The 21053-nt window shown below is 37.4% G+C and overlaps 1 protein-coding gene across 6 annotated transcripts in view; it reads right to left on the bottom strand.

The window, feature by feature from the left end:
- Positions 1-21053, bottom strand: part of ATP9B (ATPase phospholipid transporting 9B (putative)) — a 155991-nt gene that overhangs the window by 82072 nt on the left and 52866 nt on the right. For all 6 annotated transcript variants that reach the window (XM_052697876.1, XM_052697877.1, XM_052697879.1 and 3 more), the window contains exons 8-9: positions 12287-12381; positions 5465-5545 (exon numbers count right to left, since the gene is read on the bottom strand). In XM_052697876.1, coding sequence (XP_052553836.1) covers positions 5465-5545; positions 12287-12381 — 176 coding nt within the window. The remainder of the gene's footprint in view (positions 1-5464; positions 5546-12286; positions 12382-21053) is intronic.

Genomic DNA, 21053 nt, shown 5'->3' with positions numbered 1-21053 from the left:
GTTCCAACCTCCTGACATGGAAAGGGCGGCCAACCACTAGACCAGGCTGCCCAGGATGCCATTCAACCTTGCCTTGAATGCCTCCAGGGATGGGGCATCCACAATCTCTCTGGGCAACCTGTTCCAGCACCTCATCATCCTCTCAATGTAGAACTTCCTCCACACTTCTAGTCTAAATCTCTCCTTTTTCACTTTAAACCCATACCACCTTTCTCAACTACCTACCTGTGTAAAAGTCAATTTCCACCCTGCTTATAAGCTCCCTTTAAATATTAGAAGGCTGCTAACAGGTCTCTTCAGAGCCTTCTCTTCTCCAAGCTCAACAGGCCCAGTTCCCTCAGCCTTTCCTCACACAGAGCTGCTCCAGCCCTCTGCTCATCTCAGTGCCTCCTCTGGCCCCGCTCCCAGAGCTCCACGTCCTTCCTGTGCTGGGGCCCCAGGCCTGGACGCAGCGCTGCAGATGGGGCCTCACAAGAGCCGAGCAGAGGGGGACGATCACCTCCCTCTCCCTGCTGGCCGCCCCTCTTTTAATGCAGCTCAGCATACAGTTGGCCTACTGAGCAACAAGTGCACACCGCTGGTTCACGTCCAGGAGGTTTTCGTTCATCAGGATTCCCCAGTCCTTCTCTGCAGGGCTGCTCTGAATTTCTTCTCCCAGTCTGCACTTATACCCAGGATTGCGTCAACAAAAGTACAATACTTTGCACTCGACCTTGTTGAAGCTCATTAGGTTCTCATGCACCCACTTTCTGAGCACGTCCAGACCCCTCTGGATGGTGTCCCTCCCTCCTATCGTGTCAGCTGCACCACTCAATTCAGTATCATCAGCAAACCTGCCACTATCAGCCCGCTTCAGAGCCTTCTCTTCTCCAGGCTGAACAGCCTCAGCTCTTTCAGACTGTCCTATGTCACAGGGAAGGCTACTTGATTTTTACAGCTCTGTATACATTTACAAAGTGGAGGGGAAAAGAAAAGAAATTCTGCTCAAGTACTCTAAATAAGAAATTTGTGGAGTTTCTCACTGCATCACACGGCCAACAGAAAACTCATGCACAAGTGTGCAAAAAAAAAAAAAGCTTTTATTATATACACACTGCTGTATCTCAATGAGGAAATCATGCTAACATTCGTCAGAGGAGCTGCCAAGAGGCACATAGGATTATGCAGTCTATTAGGGCTGACCTCAAAGAACTCATGTTTCAGTCCAACTCTGCAACTCCATCAGCATTGATGGTTTAATCTTTGATAAGATGTGTGAAGATTGTGAAGCGACAATGCACAGCTGCAACACAGGAGAAATTTAAGGAAAAGATTCTTAAGGGAATGATAGAAGAGAAGCCCAAACATAAGAAAATCAGAGAAGGTCACAAGCTATACAGATACAGCTTCCACAATTCTGGACATAAGTCATAAGCAAAAGGGAAATAGTGGGCCTGCAGCAGTGACTGTCAGTGGATGCCAATTTTTCCACATGAAGGAATTCAGTGACACACTGTTGCTTCATGAGCACTTCCACGTCAGATGCCATTTCATCCCCCTGCTGCACAGCAACAAAATGTAATGGAATATTGGTGGGAATGTTTAACCCCTACTGCCACACCACCAACATCCATCTCTGATGTGGTGAGACAATGTGATAAAATAATAAGAGGCATTACTTTCAGAGCAGCCCTCAAAAATATACAATGTAGTTAATGTACCTAATTTAAAAAAAAACACCTTATTTTAAGCTTTTATATATTTCATTCAAAAAAAGAAACAAAACCAAAACCAGAGGGTTATCTGGCCCTGTTTTTGTGAAACTAGTGCATCAGGTTGGTTCAGTGGAAGTGGTTGCAATTCTCAGTGAGGTTTCAGAGCATTCATCAGAGATTTTTGATGAAATTTTACTCTTCCTGTAGTTTGTTTAGAACGTGCTTCCTGCCAAAAAGCAATGGAACAAATGAGGTGCAATTTGTTGATTTTATCAACTCTTTGAAGGGGTAGATAACTACAGGACAAGGGGAAATGGTTTTAAGCTGAGGGAGGGAAGACTTAGGGTGAATTTAGATCGGGGGGGAAGTTCTTTACAGAGAGAGTGGTGAGGTGCTGGAACAGCTGCCCAGAGAGGCTGTGGATGCCCGTCCATCCCTGGAGGTGTTCAAGGCCAGGTTGGATGGGGCCCTGGGCAGCCTGGGCTGGTATGAAATGGGGAGGTTGGTGGCCCTGCCTGTGGCAGGGGGTTGGAGATTCATGATCCCTGAGGTCCAACCCATGCCATTCAGTGATTCTGTGATGTGTGAAGCAAAGGATATTTTCTTCTGGCAAGACAGTGATTATGAAAATGTGGTAAAGAGACAAGATCAGATTTTTGAGTTTAATACCTATTTGCAATTCTACACATTCCAGTTGGAAATTTGCAGGTAATGTATTTACATCAAATGAAAATGGCATTGCAAACATCATTTGATGGGCTTTTTTTTTTTTTTTTTTTTTTTTTCAATCTTGAAACCAAGTCTTAAGTTCCTTTATCAAAATAATAGCCCTGTGTTTAGTCAAGGTATCAAAATGCATACAGTTATTTGCCATCACTCGAGTCAGCACTGCTCTCCTTGCACCTTAGTTGCAGTCCATACAGCATTAGTAGCGCACTAATGGTTTGGCTGTTGCAGAGCAATTGGAGCATGCCTGGGGCTGTTCTGTTTGGCACTGCCAACAAGGCTAGGCCATGTGCAGGCTGCAGGCTGGACATACTTGCTCTAGAATGATGACTAGGATCCTTAGTTTCAGATGGGATGGAATTGGTTTTTTTTTTAGAGTGCCTGGTATGATGCTACGCTTTTGGTTCAAGGAGAAAAAAGTGTTCATAACACACTAATGTTTGTAGTTGCTGCTAAGTAGTGTTGTACAGAGCCAAGGCTGTTCAAAGCAAAGGGCCCAAGGAGTTGGAAGGGAAGAGAATTAGGACAATTGACTTAAACTGGCCAAAGATATATTCCATACCACATGTCATCAAGTAGGAGTTTTGAAGAAGGTGAGAGCTCATCTCACTCTTTTCTGCTGCTCAGGGGCTAGCTGGGCATCAGACAGGGCATGGTGAGAAATTACTTGGGCATCACTTACTATATATGAGTGTATATATATATATATATATATGCACACACACAAATACACACATATTATTATCCTTCTCCTTTTCTCTACCTCAGCAAATAGTTTTATCTCAACCCATACGTTGTAATTTGTGGGGGGTTTTTTATTTTTATTTTTTTATATATATATTTTTACTGTATCCCCCTTTTCATTTAGAAATGACTGTGTGGTGCTGAGCCATAACACTTGGTGCTTAAACCCTAATACTTATTATACCATCACAGGAGCATCTAATAGGTGATACACTGGTGTATCTGTAAATCTCTATTCTGTGCATTCTGTATTTCAAAATAAGCTCAAAGAATGGAGGATGCAATTAAAATCTCACATTTTCACAGAATCCAAGTATAGTTAATCTATCATTTCTTGGTAGGAATCTGGAGGAGGAGGAAAAAAATTTACTTATGTTATTGTTTAAGGGTCAGACATAGTCCTTCTCACATGCCCATGCAAAGACACTCACACACAACTTTCATGTACTGTCTGCACATGATGCACCGAAATCCATGGGGGTCAATAAAAAATTACTTCATGTGGACATCAAAATGCAGTGGAGCTTTAATCTCTCTTGATGTAGTTATGCAGGAGTGCTCCAAAATGCGTCTTCAATCAGCTACCAGGTTAGTTGTGAATATATTCCTCACATAGAAGTATCTACAGAGAAGTTGTTCCCACATAAAAACACTACAGCTGTGCACCTAAGTTTGTTTTGACTTACGGTCATGCATGTTTCCAAATTATCTGGCTGCTAAGAATACTGTTAGTACCGTATTTTCATAATAAGAAAAAAAGAAAACTCAGTGTGCTATTACCCTGTTAACCTACCTTTGCAAGATTTCTTTGATCACCAATGCCTAAGTAGGAAAAATGTATGCATCAGCATCACTAAGCACATTATTATTACTATTATTTTTTTAAACCGTAATGCAGATCTGGGATCAGATGCAAAAACTGATTTAGTACAATAAGCAAGGGCTCACAGAAAAACTGGAAAGATAAATCAGGAAGTGTTCTGAAGTAACACACTGAGATATTTTACTTTGTGGAAAGTAAACTGTTAGAACTATGTACAGTAAGATCCAGTATAAATCCAAATACAAGGGCACTGCCCTCAGATGCATGCATACAGAAATTTAAAACTACCTGAGCACTTAATACAAATCTAACTGTGAAAGCACAAGGTACATCACAGCTGCTTGAATCATATCACTCTTCTTATGTGCATAAATGGAACCCACAACAGGGAGCAACTGTGTAGTTGTGATTTCCCAATGCCTTGATCACATGTACTACATTTGTTAAAAAGACTCCACGCAGTTCAAATTATGTTTAGAAAAGCACATGTTTAGCTGTTTGGGCAGGGATGAAAATATTACAGCTGTAAATAGTTGTATCTGGGCAATTGGTCAATGCAGTGTTTAACTAAAAACTGTCACAGCTTCAGAAAGTTGGGGGAAAGGTCATTTACTTTGTAGACAGCATGAACCATGTAAATGATACAAATCTGTCTTTAAGACTCAACAACTGCAGCATCTCATAAGCTCACATAGGACTGTGAACTTGAATTCCAATAACTGAACAAAATCTATTACTAGTTTGAGTCACTTGAGTAAAAACCCACTTTTTCTGTATACCTCCCACATTTGTTAAATCTATTGAGATATCTTAAAAGCAAACTACCAAGAGGAATGAATCAACTGAGTGTGGTTGAAGTGAAAAAAAAAAAGTTATCTGCTAATAGCACAGATAGTGCCACAAATCTATAAAGGAATATTTCTATTTATTATATTGTTACCAGCTGTTGGGATGACTTGCTTTAAAGCATTAACGTTAGCAGGCCACCCAGTGGAACAGAGAATATCTCACAAAAACATTTGCAATGTCATCATATTTGGTCTTGAATATAGTTAAACCTGGAAAAAAAAGGATTTGATAAAGCCCCCACATAAGTGCCTTCTAGCTTTATTTTTCAACATAACTGAAATTTTCAAGGAAAAGCTAATACTTCCATAGAAGCTGTAAAACAAGGAACATATTTATTGCACAGAAACTGTCAGCTGCATTGTGTGAGGCTGCTGAATACGTTAAACCTGACACTGTGACATATTAGACATGAGACAAACAAAATATGGTGCTATACATAGAATTTCATACAATATTATAGTGGTGGCAGCAAATATACCAGATCTTCAAATCTTCTATTTGTATTAGATTTCTGGAATATGTCATTTACAAAATGTTTTGGTAAATACTTCCATGACAGGAACATGTAAATATACTCTTGTAATGCTAAGAAGAGAGGAATAGAAACGTATTTATTGACATTACTTACCCGTGTGAAGGTACCCTCAAAACTATGAATATCCAGCTGTGGCTTCTGAGCATAAACATAAGCATTGATTGAAAAGAGATCCTGTAAAACAGATTAATGTACTTTAAACTTGAATTTAATTATTTTGAAGGACCTTTTAATGGTAACAACTTCAGCTTATATGACTCTTAACACCCCACCCCAAATGTAACGCACTGAAGTTATCCAAAAAACACATCACTTTCTTCAGTACATCCTGTTATAAAGCTATCAGATCCAAAATAGCAGTATAAGCACATCGATTTTTCATGCACTAAACTCTTTGTTTCTTAAGAGCTTGGTTTTAATTTTTATTTTTAGTGTAACCTTAAAAATATTTTGCTGGTTCCTTTAAAAAAAAATAAAGTTTCTTGGTTTCATTTTATTCTTAAATGAAACTGGAAACAAATTACATTTCCAACAAGGCAAAAGCCAACTGAATGAAAGGTCAAGCAATGAACTCATCTTTTCTTAAATGCTGAAGCTCTCAGTATATCCATCTGCAGTCAACCCATGAGAACTCCTGCAGTTTTAAGAAAGTTTTGATGGTCAGGACCAACAGCATCTAAGATTTCAGAGTGGGTAGACCTCACCATCCAGCCTTGGAGAGGATTGATACCAACGCCCAGTGAGACTAAGACTCTCAACCTGTGATGAAATGCAAGGATGTCTAGCTTCTTACAGTGTCTAGCTCCTAATTACTCAGGTTACTTCCATCCTTTATCTACTACTTGAATCTTGCAAAAGGCTAATCATACACCTTCCTCCAGGAAGCCAATTATAGAGTTATAACACCCTGTTCATCTGAGCTAGAATACACTAGTTTCAAAATTGAACTAATTTTACAGCCTCTTTTATGGACATGTAATCAAATAGCCCAAACACAGTAATTTTCAAAAATACTACAATTATTTTCTGATCATAATTGAAGTATAACAAAGATCTGAATTTGACTAAAACAATTAGAACACTACAGAAATGAAGTTGCAATTGTTCAAACATGCGTTAATGAGCTTTAAAGTCTACATGTCTGTACCTTTCTGTTACTCTGACACAACAATGATAGATTTCTGAATATAATCTGTCACTTTTCCAGGAAAGAGTGGAAACATTTTCTAATCTACTGTGACTTTATCAAGCATGTTTGATTATAAAATGTGTAGGCTTATAAATAAATCATTAGTTTGTATTTCAGCTCACATTCTGTAGAAAAATGTCTTTTACTTCATACCTTGCAAAAATAGTATTTCACATACTTTTTAAAACATGAATTTAATCAGACCTCTCAAGTTATCTTAACCTTTAAACTATCAATCATTCATTTTAGACTTTCACACTGCTTCATTCGTTGCACCCTTGTTCTTTCTATCTACATTCATCAGCTTCATGAGAAATAATTCATATGAAACTAATACACAAGCAGCATCCTATACCCTCATCATTCACTTCTTCTGAATCTGTTATCACCTACAATTTAGCCAATCTGGGTTATTATGTGCTTTATTATGTAAAGAAAAATAAACTCTCAGTAATGGAAGGTACGTCAGAAAATTAATACCACGCTCACACACAATACAAACTGCTAGTGAAATGCACCAACCCAGAACTTATCCCTTTTCAAAGAATGCCTTAGCAGGAAGCAACATTAGAATAAAAAGCAGCAGAAATATCTGCCTTTAAGGTGTACAGGTATTTGTGCAGCGATATATTTTCCCACTTTCCAATCTTTCTACAGGTATTTGCTTCTAATGTGACATCGTCCTTTGTTTTATTTTAAATGTTAAAATTTCTACCACGTTCCTTTTATTTTATTTCATTTTTTTAAATTCTCCTTTGGTATTTCTGATTTAAAACCCAAACGTTCCTGTTTTTTGTTTGTTTGTTTGTTTCTTTTTAATTATTATTTTTTAATTTCAACTCAACCTCACCTTTCTGAAATACTGAGACCTGCACACTGCCTACACACTTGTGGCATTGTTCTAGATAGAATGCCACAAACTGCAAGCAGCTGAGTATTGGGGAGAAAAATAAAAGACAAAATCTTCTCCAGGAGAAATCTGGGATGGAAGTTCATTGATAGAAAGAAGTTACACAAGCCTATTACATGTGCTCAGTAGCTTCCTAAATCACTTCTTCATTACTGGGGAAAAGGGAAGGGAAAAGGACGTTTTCTGTACTGTAGACCAATGCTCCATACAATGAATAGGCATCATTCTTTCTCCAATAAAATACAGAAGCTGAATTCTCATAACACAATGGTAAAAAGAAATCCACAGAATGGTTATAGAAGATTGACATTTACATATGAATTGCATTCAACAATACAGTTTACTGTAGGAGCACAAAGATGTCCCTTCACGCAGCGCTGCTTTCCCAGTAGTGCATTTCTCATCTCAATGTATTAAAAGAAAACACAATGGAGAATTCAGCCAGGAGGCTTCAAGATTTGTACACAATGCTAAGTGTAAATATAACTTTAGCTCTCTGAGGAAGAAAGATGTACCTGGTCAAGCTTGTGTCATTGCTTCCCTCGACAGAGAAGTAGGGAAAAGAGAAATTTCCTCTAACAGAGATTGAATGTTTTTTAAAAACCAGAGAACTATTAATAGTTTAACTAATAAGCAGCTTGGACTACATCAAGTTTAGCTTTATGAAAGAATAATTTGCATATTATAAACATCAAACCAGTACTTCATTGAAGCTGATTTACTCTACCCATATGTTACGAGCAGGGGGATTGTAACGAGTGTAGATTAAAGTAAAAACAATAAACCTAAACCTTAGGCAATAAAAAGTTATTTTTATATAATTGTAGATCAGATGCTTAAAAAAATGACATGATTACATCATGCATTTCATTCCCTGTAGCATGAAAATAATAATCGAAAAGAAATCATTTCATCCTTCGCACTGAAATTCAGGAGATGACTTGATGATACAGTAACAAAAATGTTCTCCTTTGCTTTTCACAATAGTAATTCACCAATCACCCTGCAGCTACCGGTAACACAGAAAAAGCTCCTCTGTTAGGTCAAGGGCAACATTTGTTCACCTTACTTAAAGATCATTAAAATACATTCTTAATCATAACATGTAGTTCATTACAAATAAAATTGCTTTTGGTTCAATAAAACTAATTAAATATAAATGGCATTGTTTACTGCTGTATGGATCTTCTGATATAAATCAGCAAGTCACCATTTATTGAAAATTACAGTGACCTCATTGCTGTTAATAAATTTACTTGATCACTTAAGCCAGAAATGAATGCCCCAGAATGTGTACACTGCAATTAAAAAACCACTTCACCTATAGCTATGAAGCTGCAAGAAACCTAATCTAGTTTTCACAGTATTTGCAGCTCAGCCATCACTAGATGACCCGCTGAAATTTTAATTCTCTGATCACAGTAAGTGCTTTAGGAAGACAACAAAATCTGCACTGATCATCTTCGTGGTGTCATCTGTTCTTTAAGGAAAGGTCTGAAGGTCTGCAGGCACATTTATTCTGGGTGTCACAGCGGGTAAGGTTACAGCACTGCTCTCTTGGCGTGACTGACAGCTCTCAACAACACAAGATACTCACAGCGTTTATGTCAGGTAACCAAAGAAATTAAAAATGCATGATTCTACGAACTATGCAGCATATATTAGTTAAATATATGACCCAATTGTTTAGTCTGCTCTATGTGCAACTTGCACGTGTTCCCTTACATGATTAAAAATATACTTTAATGTGCAAAAATAAACTGCTGGATTTGAAAATGCCCTACAAACACATGGAGAAGACACTGTAATAGGAGTCAACACCTGGAAGTCAGGAAAACCACAACTGCAACAAATATCAGCTATTTCAAGGAGAAGTTTAGATAAAGCCATTGGATCCAGCAAAGGAAAAAATTCTGAAAATGATAAGAGAAAAAATAGATCTCAACATCAGCCTGGAGATATTGAGGGCAAAATGGCTTCCCTGAGACAGGACCCCACACCAGTCTGTATTTCTAAACAGATTCATTTTGTGAATGGAACCTGTCCAGCGAATTACTGGTTTATCATAAAGAAATACAAATTTAACCACAGAATCCTAACCCAATATTGTACCCAACAAATATGAGCACTTCAGTATAAAATGGCATAGAATTCCAACACTTCTGCTGCATTTGAAATGGACAAGCCTAAAAGACTTTCGTGTTCTCTAAACAGTTCTTTGTAGCCAGAGAACTCATTATGCTCCATCCATTCTCTGTCCTCTACCAACTAATTTTACATGTCGCAAAAAGCAGCATAGAACTGCAGCTAAAAACACAACCTACACACAAACAACTACAAAAAAACACCCAAACTCTGTCACACCGATCCTTAAAACTTGCATTCGGTTTGAGATCAGCTGAAAAGACCTGAAGGAAGGGCCCCCAATGTGCCAGTTTGCCACAGCTATTCCTCTCGCAGCCCAGCAGGTGGCAATCAAGAATTATGGCACAAGAGGCCCATTTCAGCCCTTTATTTTTTTTAATTTTCACACAATCTTAAAATTTGTAACATGTAAATTATAGGTACAGTAAGACAGAAGACTTTTAGTAGCATACTAACTGTGGAAGCAACAACACTGATAGAATGGAAGTGTTAGAAACATATTTATTGTAAATGAGTTGGTATCTGAGCAGGCCTATTTCTCAAAATTCCCTAAAGCAAAGTAGGTTTTCATGAATGACACTATCAAAAAAAAAAAAAGAAAAAAAAGAAAAAAAGAAGAAAAATAAAAAAGTAGTATCAAAATAGATATTCCTTAGCTGAAATGTTTTATTTTCACCATGCCAATTACTGTTTGGGCAAATAGGACAAGCTGCCTACCCTGTACAACACAGTGAAAATGGAATGCACGGAGGATCACTTCCATAGCAGTTTCTTATAACAGAGGAAGGATCACAGCCTGATGCTCCCAACGCTTTGTAGAGAGAAAACAAAACCAAAGTTGATCCAAGACTAGAACACAAAGCTCAGTCCTTCACTAGACAGCTCCAAAGCCCAAGAATTTTCTCCAAAAGAAAGATATTAAGGTTATCAAAGAGAACATACCCTTGTTACATATTGCACATATTAGCAAGTTCATTGCTGTAGAACAGAGCGTTTTCAAGACAGGAATAGATCCTCAACTGCATATTTTAAGCATGCTTTTTTGAATACAGTTTGGACTTCAAAGAGTGACAAAACCACCTACCTCTACAAAAACAACTTTACATTGTTCAAGCATCTATTCTATTGCACTAATATTTTACAAGCCATATTTTTGTGCTAACTACTATAAAAACATGATTCTGCCCACTGCATTTTAATCTGACTTCAAAAAAACCACATGTGTAAGGTGTACAAATATAGTGATCTTTCCACACTTTATGACTCTATTAGGAACTACAAAAATTAATGGTATTTTTTTACGTGAGCTCGAATTCCATGGTTTTCTTAGAGCTTCACATGAAGATTATGAAGTTGCTCTTACAGTTTCTTCAGACGACAGACAGCACGCGCATGTTATTAACATCTCATTAAAGGCAGAAGTATCTGCAGAAGATAAGTACCTACTTGCTGCCTGCAGGAACGGACACAGCCGTCTGGAATGCATGTTGGACTCCATCTCTTGAGGTCCCTTCCAACCTCTGCAATTCTGTGCAATTTACCTTCTGTGAAATCTATGGGATCCCCTAAAAAACATTCTGCTGCCATTTTCCTCAAGCAATTCGAAACAAATTTCCCCAAACAATTTGAAGAGAGACAGGCCCTAGGAGTTTAGCACGGCAAGCAGTTCAAGACCAGTTAGGAATTAGCCATTTAAAATGGAGATAAAATCCCACACATTACAGAAATATAAAGGTAATCTAAAATCAATATTCTCTGAAAATAGTGGTTTGGGAAAAAATGCTATACTGATAAGAGTGAGGGAACTACCAAGAGTCAATGGTTTGACCAAACCATGCAATTGTAAGTTAAAAGATAGTTTAGTTTACTCGGCAGAAAATATCATATGAAGTGTCATGAAGACCAAATCTTGGCTAATGTGAAGTAAAGAATTATTACATCATAACTATGTGGATGTAGGAGAGCACATTAGCTGCTTGGTTGCTTCCATTTCCTGCTGGTAACCAGGTGAGGCTTGTTAAATGATTATGTGAATTCAGATTGTCAGTTACAGCTCACGAAAAGGGAGAACTTGAAAAGATAAGCAGGACTTAGGTTAAGAGCAGTAACTATAAGTAACTAAGGAAGGAATGGTTACTATATTGGACAGTTAATTCATGCTGTTTCCAGTTTGAATTTCTCAATATCTCGCTCTTCCATCCCCTATATGCCCAAAACAATCAGGACTTGAACCAACCTTCACTTCTGCAAAAATTTGAGAATGCATGTCCTGCCACTCAAATGAAGATCCTCCAATAGATTCCAATTTATTCTCCATAAATAAAAACAAGTGCAATACAGATATTTACTTCCTTTAAGTCAAAGGCACAGGTTTAAACATTATTTTATGCCACTGTTGTAGATGATCAACAATATACTTCAGCCAAATCTATTCATAAACTTTTTCCCCTAAACAAAGAAGAAAACATAAAAGTTTTAACACAACAATTCTCACAACTTCTCATTCACCATTCAGTGGAATACCTATCCCCAATTCATTGCAAAAAATATGTATCTGTGGTAACAGATTTTCTTCTTACACATATACCTGCAACAATTTTAACTGTCATATCTAAAAGGGAAATATGCACATGTCCAAAGTATTTTAAAAGTAAATAAATGAAATGCTTACCCCCAAAGCTGGCAATCTTTGTGTGCAACTGACAGCAACCTTCAGTTTCCAATCTGTTTCTCCATCAAGCTGGTCAGTTCGAATGAAACATGAACCTTGAAATTAGAAAGATATGACTTGAAATTACAAAGATGTAACTAGCTTTTAGACCTCAAAAATTCAGTTTGAGTTAAAAAAAAAATAAATAGAAGAGTGAAAGTAAAATAAATTTACAAACATTTAAAATAAATGTACACAAAAATCACACTTTGGAATGTCTGACTGCTGATTAAATGCTTTCTGCCATGAAAACAGAACATTTTTTCCTGATAGAATTAACAATTGCTTGTTTGTAAGCATGGGAAAAAAAAAAATAAAAAATTACAGATTTCTTAATAGTTTCTAAACAAGTTTTCAAATATTACCAGAAAGAGACAACACTTCACTGGATAAAGCTGAAAAAGGTTTAACCTTTTTCTCACTTGTGCAATTCTAAAACAAGAGAATAACAAAACATTTGTAGTTTTTGTATCATTGCTGTTTGCACTTAAGAGGTTTCCATTACTTATGTTCTTCTGGCTTCACTGAAACTTCTCCCCTCAGATAAACCTTAATAAGGATGACATTCAAAGAACAATCCAGGCTCCTACATATTTGACTTAAAAGAATTAACTTAAAGTTACTTTCAGTTGTCGAAGACTCAAAACTAAAGAAACCAGTCAGTACGTGCACAGTAGTTAAAACATGATGGAAGCTCAAGGTACAAATACACACTGAAGAGAATCAATATGCTCTACAGACAGAAGACTAGTATTCAAGAAACTGAAAATGAAGAGCAGTAACATGATTTCCCCCACCACAATGTGCTCCATACAACTACCACCAAATATGGACTATTACATAGGCTACTGATGTAAAGCTCAAGATAAGACTAAATAGGATTTAAAATTAAACAGTTTTCTTCACGGACTTTGTTCTAAAGTAAAATACTTTGTTCTTTTTATTCTCTTCAAAATACTTTGAAGAGTTCAGTGGTATATACTGCATCAGTAAGGATGAGATACCTAGCAGCACCTAGATATTCCCCATTTCAGTGCACATTCTATGCGTGGCACTGATCAGCCTACTTTCCATCATACTTTTCCTGTACAAGACATTTCATAGTTCTCCTTACCCCTCCTGTCAATGGTTGTTCTCTTCCATCAATTTCATTTAGAATTAATACTACAGATCAATGCAGTTCAAGACCAGAGTGGCTCCTGTGAATGGTTGATTGCACATATATTCATTTAATAGAGCTCACACTATGACATGTATTGGCCAGTCACATTTCCTCTCCACTTCAGCAGTTAATTTCATCAATAACTTATCTTGTAGGCTGTTTCCGTTCTATCCAGAAAAAGAGATTGCTTTCTGCTAAGTCAGCTTTCAATACTGATCACAACAGCAAAATTGAAACAATACAATCTTCTTTTCTACTTCTAATAATTCATCAGAGTTACGTAATTTGAATTATGAGATTTTTAAACCTCCCTTAACTAAGTTATAAACACAGGAGTCTAAACATACGATTGAAAACAATGCATAAAAACAACTCCCGACTCCCATGAGTCCCACAAACCTTTAACAACCCAAATATTTCCAACTGCATGGAAGTTGTGTACTTCATAATTTTAGTCAGCAGTACCAAGGCCTTCTAAAATCAATATCAATGACTTCTGGGAAAAAAAAAAAACAACTATTCCAACCAAACCATTTCAAAATGCTTTCATCTATGTCCAGCTCACTACTTTATGTTTTTGTTACCCTCTATTTTTCCTGTTCTTATTAAAGAAAAACAACCCAAACCACATGTTATTACTTATACACATTAACTATATATTTATTATGCAGCTCAAGACAATTCCTCTTCACTCAACGTGGCCCAGGCAAGACAAAAGACTGGCCATCCATGCACAATTGGTACACCCAATTGTGACACTATGTATACATTCTTAAACTCTTTGTTTTATATATACTTTGACAGAATGTTTTACATCAAAGTTAATCTATTGCATTTCTAACGTGAATATGACCTGCAAGGAAAGAACATCTACACAAACATTATACATTGTGAATCCCTTTGTATTCAGTGTTAATTACTGAACCAGGAAATTATTTTCCAGTATATAGAGAAGTTTATCGTATTCATACAAATTTTTAAGTTATTTGCTGCTTAAAGGAGAAGTCATGAATTTAAATGTTTACCAATCAAAGCAGAGCTGACTACAGAAAAATGAAATGCCACACTGAACACAGGGCATCTCTAACACAGGATATCTCTAAGAGCACAACAAGGGCTGCGCATCAAGGAAAACTGAGAAATTAAAGTGTTTTCTTTAGGCAGTGGGAGTGCTCAAATGCCCATTTTCCATGAACAATAATCATCAAATATTAGAATACAAATTTGAACACAGTTAATGTATCTAATTTATTTTTGTTTTTACAGTGAAAGAATAGGAATGATCGGAATTACAATTTAAGGTTAAATCTAAAGGAATTACACTAGGTTTGAGCAATTCAATCATTTCTCTGAAGAGCAAAGAGGGGCCCAAAACTGAACACAGTACTTAATATGTGGTCACAGCAGTACTGAGTATGGGGGGATGAACACCTCCCTGCTTTTGATGGCTATGCTATTTCTGATTCAAGCATGCTACTGACCCTTCTGGTCACCTGGACTCACTGCTGGCTCATGCCCAGCCAAGCATTGAATAACACCCCTGAGTCCTTTTCTGCCACACAGTTTGCCAGTCACTGCCCCAAGCCTGTTACACTGCATGGGATAATTATGATCAAACTGCAGGACCAAATACTTGGTCTGGTTGAACTTTATCCCATTGGCCTTAGACAGTGAACCAGCCTGTCCAAGTCCCTCGCCCCTTCTTATCCTCAGGCAGATCCACACTTCCTCCCAACTTGGTGTCACCTGCAACCTTACTGAAGGTGTACTCAATCTCCTAGGTGAGACTCACAAGCCTATAATTCCTCATATCATAGAATCATCAAGGCTGGAAAAGACTCAAATATCATCTAGTCCAACTTTCTACCTACCAATAATATTTCCGCACTAAACCATGTACCTCAATACAACATATAAACATTTCTTGAATACCTCCAGAGATGGTGATTCAACCACCTCCCTGGGCAGCCCATTCCAGCAAGTGACCACTAATTCTAAGAAAAAATTGTTTGTAATATTCAACCTGAACCTCCCTTGGTTCAACTTGAAGTCACTCCTTCTAGCCCTATTGCTAGCTACGTTGGAGAAGAGGCTTACAGCCACCTTGCTACAGCCTCCTCTCAAGTAGTTGCAAAGAGTGATAACATGTCCTATGAGTCTCCTCCAGAGTAACAATTCCAGCTTCCTCAGATGCTCCTCATAGGACTCGTGCTCCAGACCCCTCAAGGCTTTGTTGCCCTTCCATGAATGTGCTCCAGCACCTCAGTGCCTTTTTTGTAGTGAACGGAACACAGTATTCAAGGTACTCAAGATATTAAGCTGGATACAATGCAATTTTTTCTGCATGGAGGAATTCACTTACACACCTCTGCTTCATACAGACTTCCACGTCAGACACAATTTTGTCAGACTACTTCTCTGCTGCCATCTGTTGCACAGCCACAAATGGAATGATGGCACTCCTACAGTCATACCACAAACATCTACCTCTGATGTTGTGGGCCAACATAATAAAATAGGAGGTATTACTTTCAGAACAGCCTTTCTATTTTGGAGCAGACATAAAAAAGCTCGCCGTCATGGTTTTCCATAGGTATTCCATATCAAACATCATGCAGTGAACTGACAGAGGTGGGATGGCTGCTGGGGAGCTGCAGTTTCCAGCAGCTTTTGTTAAGCTCACATGGTACTGGGTGGGAAGCAGGTAACATGACCATAGCTTTACTTCTGGTCAGTACCATCAGCAGCGTAGTTATAAAGGCATCTCTCTCTCATTTGTTTGATTCATTACCCCTGATTCCTTTCATACTGTGTTCTCTCTCATTTCTTTACCGTTTCTAGTAAAACAGTTTCTCTTTATCTCAACCAAGTTGTAATCCCTCCTTTTCCAGCTCTTTGCTGGCTTCCCACGGGGGAACGGTTGGTAGATGGAAACGCCCTGCCATGGTTCAAAAGACTCTCAACTGGTGACACTCAACCATGAGCACAATAACTTCAGGCCTTGATATATCTGGCTAACATTTGCCAAAAAAAGGGCAAGTGCTAAATATAGAGTAAGCAGGGGGAATCTCACTTAGTCACTTCAGGTCTTATTCAGCATGTAAGAGCATGACACATACAGAACAAATATTTCTGCAAATGCCTTTTACTTAAACGTGCATCAATGACACGGTTATTCATTTGTGCACCTGCCTGCTTCTAGAAAATGTGAAGAAAAGCTCTCAAAATAAAGACAGGTTGATTCTGGAAAGTGCTTGAAAATATGTAGCCTAAAGTAAAAGAGAAGCCTACAGATGAGAAAGGAAGAACAGGAAGGAAAGCTTCTTAATGACATAACAACAAAATATATGTATACACGTGTATACATAATAAGATTTCTCTTACTTAATATTATGCCCTATGCATTAATTTCTTTACTTGCCGTTATCTTTAATTTCCTGAAGTTACCATACTGTATTTACATGTGTTACTACCACTTCAATTGTATTTTTACATAAGCTCTTCAGAGAATTAATTACAATTTTTAATACAGTCTTCTGAAAACAATTTATTACTTAGGTCATTGCAAAGTTTTGTTATGTATTCTAGCTTACAGGGTTTTTAAATTATGTCATTTGGAAGAGGAACAATTGTTATGTATTACATTCTTCATTCCTATTTCATTTGGAAATGTTGTTTTTGAAAAGCAGAAAGACAGACTTGCTTTACTTAAACCAATCACCTCACTAATCAGCCTGCTTACCATGTAATTTGTAAAGAAGTGTTGTTAAAAATAAAAATCTGAGTAAGAATATGGATAGCAATCTGCTTTGCAAAAAGAAAATTCAATTCAAATGTTATACAAAACTGCATCTTTTGCTTTTCATTGAAGGCTATACAACAAAGAAACAAAAACCATTCACATGATAGGAATTATATCAATATTTAATATTTCCTATGACTGTGGAGAGAAAATTATAGTTATGCCAGATAAGTTGGTTTAGTTTGATACAGAAAGATAATTGCAGGATGTGAAACATCTTTTGTGCATTACACTGCTCAAAGAGATATCAGGCAAAGGTTTTTGAGAATGGGAGTGCAACAGAACTTCCTACTTCTGATGCCCTAAAACAATAAAATAGAAGCAGAATATCCTGTTACATATGCATGGGGTTTTTTTTGTTAGGGAATAATATTGCTGTGAAAAGCAAGACTGGCTAACAGAACTGAAATACTTTATAACACATGCATCAACACATGGAAAGCCCTCGTGCATCAGATTTGAAAAATACCAACAAAAAATTCAGATGGGTTGGCAAGATGAACAGACAGCTTCCTTCTGCTTTCTTTTTAAGTCTACTATCACACAATCACTCATCTCTCCAATATGAATGGAAAGATGCTGTAGGGGCCTGTGTCAAAGGCCTTCCTGAAGTCCCAGTAGAAGACATCACTGGCTCTTCCCTTTCCCACTGACGCAGTAACACCACTGTAGAAGGCTGCAACATTGATCAGACAGGACTCGCTCTGGATGAAGCCATGCTGGCTTTCCTGTATCACCTCTCTCTCTTCCACGTGCCTTAGCACAGCTTCCAGGTGAATTTCTTCCAAGATATTCCCCAGCACAGAAGCGAAGCTGAGAAGTCAGTAGTTCCCTCGGTCATCCATCCTACCCGTGTTAAAAGCAGGTACAACTCTGCCTTTTTCCAGACACAGGGGACTCCACGTGACGGCCATGACTTTTCAAATGGCACCGTGAGTGCCTCAGCAACTGCATCAGCCTCTTCCTTTAGGACTCTGGGCTGCATCTCATTGGGTCCCATAGACTTACAGGTGTTCAGGATCCTCAGGTGGTCACAAACCTGATCTCTGCTTCCTGTGGGAGGATCACAGCCCCTCAGCCTCCACCTTCTGACTCCTCCACCTGAGGGATGCCTGAAGAGCAGTTGCTGATGAAGACTGAGACAAAAAATCTGTTGAGTACCTCAGCCTTCTGCCTGTCCTTTTTTAACAGCCTGCCTGTAGTGCCTGATGGTCTTGAGGTGTGTGCCTGCTTGGACCTTCCTTTTCTGGTTGATGGATCTATAAAAGCATCTCCTTTGCTCCTTCCACCCCTTGCCAAGTATGGATCCAATTGGGCCTTGGCCTTTCTGACTTCATCTCCACACAGCGTACCCGAATCCTGTACCTCACCCTCGATGCCTGTTCCTGCTTCACCCAGGATGCCTGTCCCTGTGCATCTTCTTCCTACTCTGTACTTTGACCACCCTGTCCCCAGTTTGTTTCCAGAGAGCCTTAGCACTATTTATTACTAATGTCAATATATGCAGTGAAGAACAGTGTATAGGAAGGCAATAACAACACAGAAGTTTTGAAAATCTTAATTAAATTTCTCTTAGAGAATACTAATAGATATTTATTTTAATAGATTTCTGCCTGCTACATTTTTGCCAAATATCAGCAGGCTTAAAAAAACACTTATTAAGAACTGAAGGGAGGCTAAGGGTAGAATTAAAATATAGTATGAGACATTTTATTGTTTTCCTGTGCTAAAGATGCTTCAGAGGGAAACAACTGCATTTTACTTGTACACAGTAGATATGCAGGTGTATTATTTTATTATCCTGCATTCCAGTACAGATTTATCACCAAAAGCATGTGTAGAATATGTTCACTTAAATTAATCTCCAAGTGTATTAAATTACATTTACTTTCTCTAACGTGTAACTAATAGAAATTCATGTCAGTTATCCTCAAAGACAGTGTTAAACAGCCGCTATAGGTCTGGGCTCTTTTCAACAATCAAATCTAAATAAATGAAATTATGTCTGTCTTCTCTCTGCAGATCTGTATCCAATTAATTTTTTACAAATGAGAACAACAGCTACTACTAATGCCTTTCAAGCCTCAGCAAAACTGAATTATTAAATCTGTCTGCCTATATCCTATTACGGCCTACTTATGAATACTTGATTTTATTTTGTATAATTGACAACAGTTGTCAGGAAAGGAAGGCTTTAATGGCAATCAAATTAAGATCAACTCGTCTAAGTGTCACAGCGGAGAGCGTGCATGAAGTGCTGAATAAATTAATTGATGGGTCACTGTGAAATAGGGCATGTAGAACTGTGGTGTCATAAACCACTACATATTGTCTAGTAATAACACACCCTTTCCAGCTTGAAGACAAAAGCAGTGAGAGCAATAGGTTATTATAAAATAATCAAGAAAAAAAATGAGTTTGCATGCCTAACACAAGATCACTTACGAACAACTTAATTTTTAAGTAATTTATATTACTTAAGTGACTGTGTGCATGAAAATTTTAAAGTGATGACAAGATGAGGTGCAGCACCAGGATAATATGTTAGACAACAGAGTTTCATTTACCACTATCACAGAAAGCTTTCAGTTATGTTACCTACTTAAGGAATTCTTAGAAAACAAAACAAAACACACCAGAACAGCTGAACCATCTCAAACATTTCCGTTATAACACCATCAGCTAGGATGCAAATAACAAATTGTAGTTGTATTTAAAGAAGAGTGATGAAATTGGTTTAAAAGCATTAATTTCTCTTAATACCATTAAAACAACTGTGTGTACTTGAGTTATTTGATCTGAATTAAGAAACTGATGAAGCAATTGATTAATTGGAATTCAAGCCATCAGTCACTGGATCCATCAACAGATTCATTTACATTCTAAACAATCAGCTGATGGTCTTATAGGATGCCACGTATTAATATGCAGTCAATATGATACCATCAAACTCATCAGAGTTCCTTACTGACAAGCACACAAATGCTTTTAATCCAAGCTTTATCCACTACATTTTTTTTTTTGATTGCTGTATTGATTCAGTGCGACTTAGGAATTTTTACTTTTATTAAAAACATTACAGAATTATCTTACTTACAGCAAACAGTATTCTAAGGCAGAAAAGAAATCAAACATCCACATTTATGTTCACATTCTCAAATGTTAACATAATGATTTACATAGAGGAGATTTACAAGCAGATACTGAAAAGCATTAATTTACCCTTTGCATTTAATAGGTTTTGAAGCGCCACTTTGCTCCCTTATTTTTCTGATGCACATTAATCTTTTTCTATACTATCACTGATGAAGTAAGATAATCTGAACTATTGAAATAATCTCCTGAAATTTACAACCTGTAAGAAATATGTATATATACACACAGAGTAATAAGTTGAAAACTCTGCCATACATAATACCTTGGTTACCTTAGAACTCTAACCAAAGTCTTGCTTCCCTTTTCAGATGAAAGAAAAACAAGGGAGGCCTGAATGCCCCTTTATTTATTTATTTTATATATTGGTTTTATAGATAGAAATCAGTACTGTACTTGGCAGATACCAGCTCCACTGACAGATTTGATAAAAATAACAAGAATACTTATCACTGCCATCGCCCTGTTTCTACACCTGCTTTGTTTGCTCTATTGTGGCTATTTTTGACATTTAGAACTGAAATAACCTATGGGGATTTATCCCATAAATGATCCAAGCACAGGAACTATAAATATTTTCACCTTTGCTCATCATTAAACCAATTTTGCTA

This window comes from Tympanuchus pallidicinctus, unplaced genomic scaffold (assembly GCF_026119805.1).
Source record: "Tympanuchus pallidicinctus isolate F22 unplaced genomic scaffold, pur_lepc_1.0 scaffold31, whole genome shotgun sequence".
NCBI classification, from domain to species: Eukaryota; Metazoa; Chordata; class Aves; order Galliformes; family Phasianidae; genus Tympanuchus; species Tympanuchus pallidicinctus.
The sequence above is the reverse complement of the archived record's forward strand: the minus strand, read 5'-3'. Positions and strand labels throughout refer to the sequence as shown.